This window comes from Melitaea cinxia, chromosome 4 (genome assembly GCF_905220565.1).
Source record: "Melitaea cinxia chromosome 4, ilMelCinx1.1, whole genome shotgun sequence".
In the NCBI taxonomy this organism is placed as follows: domain Eukaryota; kingdom Metazoa; phylum Arthropoda; class Insecta; order Lepidoptera; family Nymphalidae; genus Melitaea; species Melitaea cinxia.
In genome coordinates, this window is record NC_059397.1 from 7,482,500 (window position 1) to 7,489,967 (window position 7,468).

Below are 7,468 nucleotides of genomic sequence, written 5' to 3' on the forward strand. Positions count from 1 at the left end.
TAAAATTACCGCGAAGAACTTTGTCGATTTATTCATCATAGGGAATGTTTACTAGTCTTTTCTTCTGGATATAGAGACGCTTTTAACATCAACAAATCCTCTTTATTAAGATCTATACACATTGTGCCAACAACGTCTTCGATTCCAATGGTTCCATCATTAGCTATATCTACTTCTTTTATTAGATTATCCAACTGTTTCTGGGGCATTTTATGACCCTGTTTAGCTAGTACTTCCTTTAAGTATTCTCTATCCACTACTCCCGTTCTCCCTGGGTCATATACTTGTAAAGCAGAGCGCAATTCATCTTCAACCGGAAAATCTCTTTGTCGCATTGTAACCATTTTCAAAAATTGTTCATAATTTATGTGACCCTGAGGATGCGATGGTCTCACACAAAATGCTATCAGTTCTTGCAATTGTTCGGGAGTATGAGTCATTAAAAGAAGAGATTTTAACATATACACAAGTTCTTTTTCTGTTATGTATCCATCTATGTCTGTATATGCAGGTGTATAGTTCTGATATACCTCCCAAAGTTGTTCTACTTCTGCTATTTGGTCAGGTCTTAATTCAAACGGAGGCTTGAGAGCTTCTTTAGAATCACTTAAATCAAACGGAGCAGTTGGATCTGGTGGTGGTTCTTCTACGTACCGTTCCTCTTCTTCTTCAAGCTGTTCTGGTTCTGGTGGCTTTTGATTTTCTACTTTCATTACTTCTTGTTCGTGTGTTTGTTTTTCTTCATCATTTTCTTCTTTCTCCTCTTCCATGCCTTCTTCTTTGTCATCATGTAAAGAAGCTTCTTGTTCGTGACCCACATCATCGATTTCTTCTTCTTCATCTTTACTTGCTATTTCTTTATTGAGATGTTCGTCCAATCCCTCTTCTAGAACCTCTTCAGCTTGATTTGTAGTATTTTCTTCACTTTGCTTATTGTCTACTAAATCGTTTACTTCGTTGTTAGATTGTATTTCATTTTCGTTTGTAATTTCATAATTACTAACAATATTTTCATCCATTTTTTTTAAATTACACTTGCTGAATTTCGCTTCATAAAATTATATTACAACTACGTATATTTCATACCAAAAAATTGTCTTCACATCTAGGTTTGTTAAGATGGGATCTAAGTATGACCGTTAGGTTTTCAGTAATTTTATCATATAGGTTAAGACTTTCCAAAGCTAAAAAATCAAGGACATCAATAAATTCACTTAAAAGTTCATTACGAAAATGATCTACAAAATCAAACATTGATAAAAAAAATTATGTCAAAACAGAAACTTACTGACAGGTCTTTTTTAAAACAAATAGATACACTTCAGTATAAACTTTTCAATTTTTTAAATTAGTGCTGTCTTAAAAACTTCATGCCGCGCCGTACATGTAATTAACATATGTAAGACTTTTTAGTACATTTTTATGCAAATAATTTTAATTTGTCAGTTGTTAAACCATAAAGTTGTAATAATCTTAAAATGTGTGCTGAAAATACTAATAATAAAAAAATGTTTAAAAATTCTGTTTACAGACAATAAATATCAAGTTAGTTCGAAAACTGACAAAACGGTGAAACTTGGTAAAGATGGAAGCTTCATTATTGAAAAACCGCAGGTCATAATTAGCAGTGAACTGTTTCCCGCATGGATATCCAACTAATTTAAACTTGATGCAATGCAGTAAATTTTGTCATCACAATAGAGCGTCTCACGGTTATTACTAAAACACTTTCGGAAATCAAAACTGTTCTATCGTAAAAATATTGTTCTATCGTACCACTGCAAATGCTTTCAAAAGGCGCATCACGTGCTTTGGAGAAAGATGCAGTTACGATGGTGAGCGGTGGTGCGCGTGGGCTGTGGGAAGTACAAAATAGTTCGACTACAAGCAGAAGGCAAATCGCGCGGGAACATCGCGCATGCGCACATATTCAAATCATTTTCTACGCAAAAATTCGGTTAGCAAGAGTTATATATTTATTGAGGTATTACATATTCAACTATTCAGTCGATTTGGTTTTAATGGAATGTATAATCGTGCCATAAGTGTGTCGTTTCGTTAAATTATATTTCGAAAAATGGTAAGTAAATATCGATTATATTGTTTTTTTTTTTTTATAACATATTAAAGTGAATCATCCAGTCAAGAAATATTTTAACGAAATTTTATAACAACCACGGAATAACCCTTCAATGATATATTAAAATAAAAGTAATAACAAAATAATATACAAAAATATCACATTTTACAGACTAAAAAATAATTGAAATTTGTAAAAAAAAATTATGTGGTGTCATGGGACACCAGGTAGGAACGAAGTGCCTTCGGATAGTATAGAAGCAACATAATTTGAAAAAAAAAATGTTGAATTTTATATATATCTTCTAGTTCTTGATTTTTTTTTTAATTTTGTTGATTGGTTTTTAATTAGGTACATAAAAGTATTTAGGAAATTAGTATTTTAGAAAATAACAAATACCGTAAAATAAAATAAATCAAACAAAATAATAATAATAACAATAATTCAAACTATTAAGTGAAATTAAAAACATAATATGTCTTTAGTTATTTTTGTCGACGGTATAAAATTACATAAATAATTTAAAAAAAGTTTACTAGTAATATTTTAGTTTTACAAACGTCATATTATACAGTCGTGTGACTGATATTACGTCACTTCCGTTATATATTTTTCTTACGGTTTTAATATCACATTTTTTCAGTTCGGTCGCCCAGCCAAATGTCAAGCCTGCCGTAAAGAACTTCGTTCCAAAAATCTTAATGATAGATAAAGTCTAAATCTACTAAATTTTCGACGAAGACTGAAATAAAATTAATACATATCAACACATATGTATATGTATAAAAAAATAAAAGTAATATGAATATCTAATTTGATCGATTACCCTCAAATAAATTATTTTATAACTAATGAGTGCCTAAAGCCCAATTAAATTCAATGAAAACAAATCACCTGAGCACAAAATAGCAAAAACAATAAGCTATGATGTTGCGTTCTATATAAACACCATTCTATCCAGTCCAAGTACCTATCGTTTTACTAATTGATCGATATAAAAAGTCGACACCAGTACTCGCTTTACAAAAAAGCAGCATACTTAATTTTATATGACATTATTTTACATGGTGGCACATTATTTCTATCGAGAAATCATAGCAAATTTTTATATACTTTTACTTATTAAACACTCACTTCACTCACTCACTCACTTAAGTATTACGTAAGCAGAATTTTAGTAATTTTTAACCCCCTCTTTCACCTGGTCAGTGAAAGTCTGCAAAACCCTAACCCCAGATCATCAGACCATCAGAGATCCAGGTCTTCAACTATTTCTATATAAAGGCTATCTAAAGGATTCAGTGGGTTTAATGTTGAAAAATAACAAACTGAACTATAAACTCACAAATTTTTACGTATATCATAATAGTTTTACAGACACTTAAGACTTATAATAATAACAATAATACTCTTTATTGTACACCATTAAAAGAAACAACAGAGAAAAAAAACATAAAATGAAAGATGTACAAAGGCGGTCCTATCGCTTTGGGTATAGGACACGAAATAGAAACTGCAGTTAGGAAGTAAACAAACGATTGGTGTGCGAATTAGAATACTCGAACACAGTACTTAGGTACCTATATGGATGTTTCTTGCTAATTTCGAATTTACTGGTTAGTATGCCTATATAATTTAGTCGTTGTTAATAGCATTGGATACTTACTGGAATGAATATTATTTAAAAATCTTAATGTGATAGCAAAACATTTTATAAAATTGCTTAAATTCATAATTTAGTTGAATCTCGCTGCCGCAATGTACTTACTTACCCAACACAAATTACACAGAAATAATAACTTACATTTTCGAAATATAATCTAGATGTAGTACCCAAATTTGTTCACATAATTGACAAAATTAAACCGTTTTCGCAACCAAAGTTATATATAAAGTATACTATAAAACTTGAGTTACAAAGTGAGGGAGGGTTTATAAGGACATTTAAGGTAGCTGGGTTTTTTAAATTAGTATTTTAGTGGCTTTTTTGTAAATTTATTGTACATGCCTTACTAGCTTAAAATTTGAAAATATTAAAATATATTATAGATGCTTGACGCTTCAGCCTGTAATATCCCACTGCTGGGCATAGGCCTCTTTTCCCATATAGGAAAAGGATCAGAGCTTAATCTACCACGCTGCTCCAATGCGAGCTGACGGATATATTCCCTACTATGAGTAACGATGGCTATTAGGTGTACATGATAACAACCGCGACCGACGGCTTAATGTGCTCTCCGAGTCATGGTGGAGATACCCACAAGGACTAACAACCAGACCGGCAATAAATATTTGTATAAGAACAAATATCCACTCCGAGCGGGAATCGAACCCACGACAGTTGGTGTTTAGGGCATCGCCGACACTGCACACGCCCTATACACTATAGAATATATTATTAAACCGACTTAAATAAAATGTGGTATGTGTGAATTTATAGACCTTACTAGCTGTGCCCGCGGCTTCGCCCGCGTTGAAATTAGTGTGTCACAAAGTTTTCCCGGTAAATTTCTAGTGAAACTCTCATCAAAATCAGCTTAGCCGTTCCGTAAACCTTCCTCTTGCCAGTGGTGGAGCCCTCTCTCCAATGGTGAAACCGCATGAAAATCCGTTCTGTAGATTTTGAGCGAATCGATGACATACACTTTTGGGGACTTTGTTTTATAGTACACTAACTGTTGTCCGTGACTACGTCCGCGTGGTTATGAAGATATGCATTACTATTAAGATGGTAAACGCAAATTATTTTTTTTATTTCAGTCACTTGAAATGCTTATCAAACTGAGTAACTTTTTAAAAGGCACAATTTAGTATAATTTAATAGTTATTTTTATAAAACCTCTCTATACACCAGATTTTTAGTTTTGTTTTCAGGCTGTATATCTTTCATGCAAACTATCAACCCTAATTAAACCCCCTTAGCGGTGGAATATTGTAAAATCCGTTCTTAGCGGGCGTCTGCTAACTATAATCTACCTCCCTGCCAAATTTTATCTTTGTCCAACCTGGATGGATAGACCATCCAGCGGTTTTTGAGTTCTCGTGATGCGTGAGTTATTTACCTTTCTCTTTTATATATATAGATAACGATGCATTATTTGGACACCCTCTCACCATCTAAAGAGCATATATTTTAAATTTCAAGTCTCTTACTTCAAAAACATAGGACGTTCATACAAACTTCCAACCCCCGTTTTATCCCCTTAGGGGTCGAGTTTCGTAAAATTATCTCTTAGCGGATGTTTACGCCCTATATGAAACCTACCTGTCAAATTTCAAGATTGTAGCTGTTATAGTTTCGGAGATTTCGTGATGGGGGCGTCAACCTACCATCCCCCGTTTTAACCCCAAAAAGGAGTTGATTTCTAAATATACATTATTTGGACACTTTCTCACCATCTAAAGAGCGTACATTTTATATTTCAAGTCTCTTACTTCAAAAACATGGGACTTTCATACAAACTTCCAACCCCCGTTTTATCCCCTTAGGGGTCGAGTTTCGTAAAATTATTTCTTAGCGGATGTTTACGCCCTATATGAAACCTACCTGCCAAATTTCAAGTTTGTAGCTGTTATAGTTTCGGAGATTTCGTGATGAGGGAGTCAACCTACCATCCCCCGTTTTAACCCCAAAAAGGAGTTGATTTCTAAATATACATTATTTGGACACTTTCTCACCATCTAAAGAGCGTACATTTTATATTTCAAGTCTCTTACTTCAAAAACATAGGACTTTCATACAAACTTGCAACCCCCGTTTTACCCCTTTAGGGGTCGAGTTTCGTAAAATCCGTTCTTAGCGGATGTCTACGTCCTATAAGAAGCCTACCTGCCAAATTTCAAGTTTGTAGGTGTTATAGTTTCGGAGATTTCGTGATGAGTGAGTGACCTTTCGCTTTTATATATATTATAGATTATAGATTAATGAAAAATAAATACAAAGGCCTTTTACTTTGTCGCAACTTTGTACCTTTTAAATATATTCATAAGTATATGGGTATCTATTGTTCTTCGTTTCCATTCGTTTTTATTTTATTTTATTGAAACATGTAAAATATTTCATGTAAGCCCAACACTGGGCCAAGGTTTTTTAACCTCTTATCCAAGAATCAGTATCATAAGCCACAAGGCTATTTTGTGGTTAGAAGTATCTCTTATACAATTACAACTGTATTATTAGCCGGATTAAATGACGATGACATGCGGCTTAAATTTCGTATTTATTAATACGGGCTATATTGGGTGTTACTTTGTGACTGTTAGTCAAATTTGTCTGTTATTATAAATACAATTTGTCTTTTATTTTGTACAATGTTAAATAACGGTTAAATGTTGTCACAATAAAAGTAGTAATATAAAATAAATTATGAACATTTTTTAAACATATCGTAAGACACTCGTGGTTTCTAAACATACCTTTTTCTTATTCCTAAGGATAAAAACGGATACATAGTTCGATATAGCTTGACGCTTTGACGATTGTGTCGAAATTTCAGACGAGTTGCGTAGTTGTGGTCACGACGTTCTCGTAAAATTAAATATATTTGTTCTGAGGTGGGAAGGATTGCGTTTTAAAAATGTCATCCTGTCAGCGATGATTTTTTTTTATTGCATTATAATGGAAAAAATTATTTCAGCCCTAGCAGTACGCACGGATTATTAACATTCTAATTCTTTTTCGCAATTAGAATATTTTACACATCTTTGGGACATTTACAGTCATTGAAATACTGTTCCTTATATAGTATGCTGCACCATTTTCAGATCTCCTTATGACATTTTTCTTCCCCAACCTTCACTTCATACCCTTTACAATTTGATCTTACTGCAGTTTCAAACCGTGACCTTTTATTATGATACTCGTTACGAATTTTACTGCCCATAAAATTTGGCTATATAAGGATATCAATGCGACAGATTATCTACATCCATAAACTCTATACACCTAAGTTACAAAAAGTTTTTGTCATTTCTGTGTTATAAAATTAATGTTTATTGCCTGTTTGATAAATAAATTTAATACCAGAGTACTCACATATAAAAAGACTTGTAAATAAAATATTATTACAAAAATGATTACTATATACTAACATAAGATAAATTAACAAAATGACAATGTACAACCTTTATATTTATATGCCTATTGTTCAATAGTGTTTAATAATTTCCAATCTCTTTCTTATATATATATACTCGTAGTCTTTACTACCATAAAATATAAGTGGCTATATGTACTTGTTTTTCTTGAATTTTTATTTAATATTACTATTGTAGGTACGTTTCACGTGTTTTCTATCAATGATTTCCAATCTGAATTCATATCTCATCAGAAAAAAATAATCATTTTTAGAATTTACTTGAATTTTTAGGCTTATCTAAAGACAATGT

At 32.4% G+C, this 7,468-nt stretch overlaps 1 protein-coding gene across 1 annotated transcript; it reads right to left on the reverse strand.

The window, feature by feature from the left end:
* Nucleotides 1-1,019, reverse strand: LOC123670272 (ran GTPase-activating protein 1-like). The gene has a single exon (XM_045603778.1). The coding sequence runs from the start codon at nucleotides 1,017-1,019 to the stop codon at nucleotides 36-38; it is 984 nt and encodes a 327-aa protein (XP_045459734.1). The 3' UTR covers nucleotides 1-35.
* Between the last annotated feature and the right edge of the window lie 6,449 nt (nucleotides 1,020-7,468).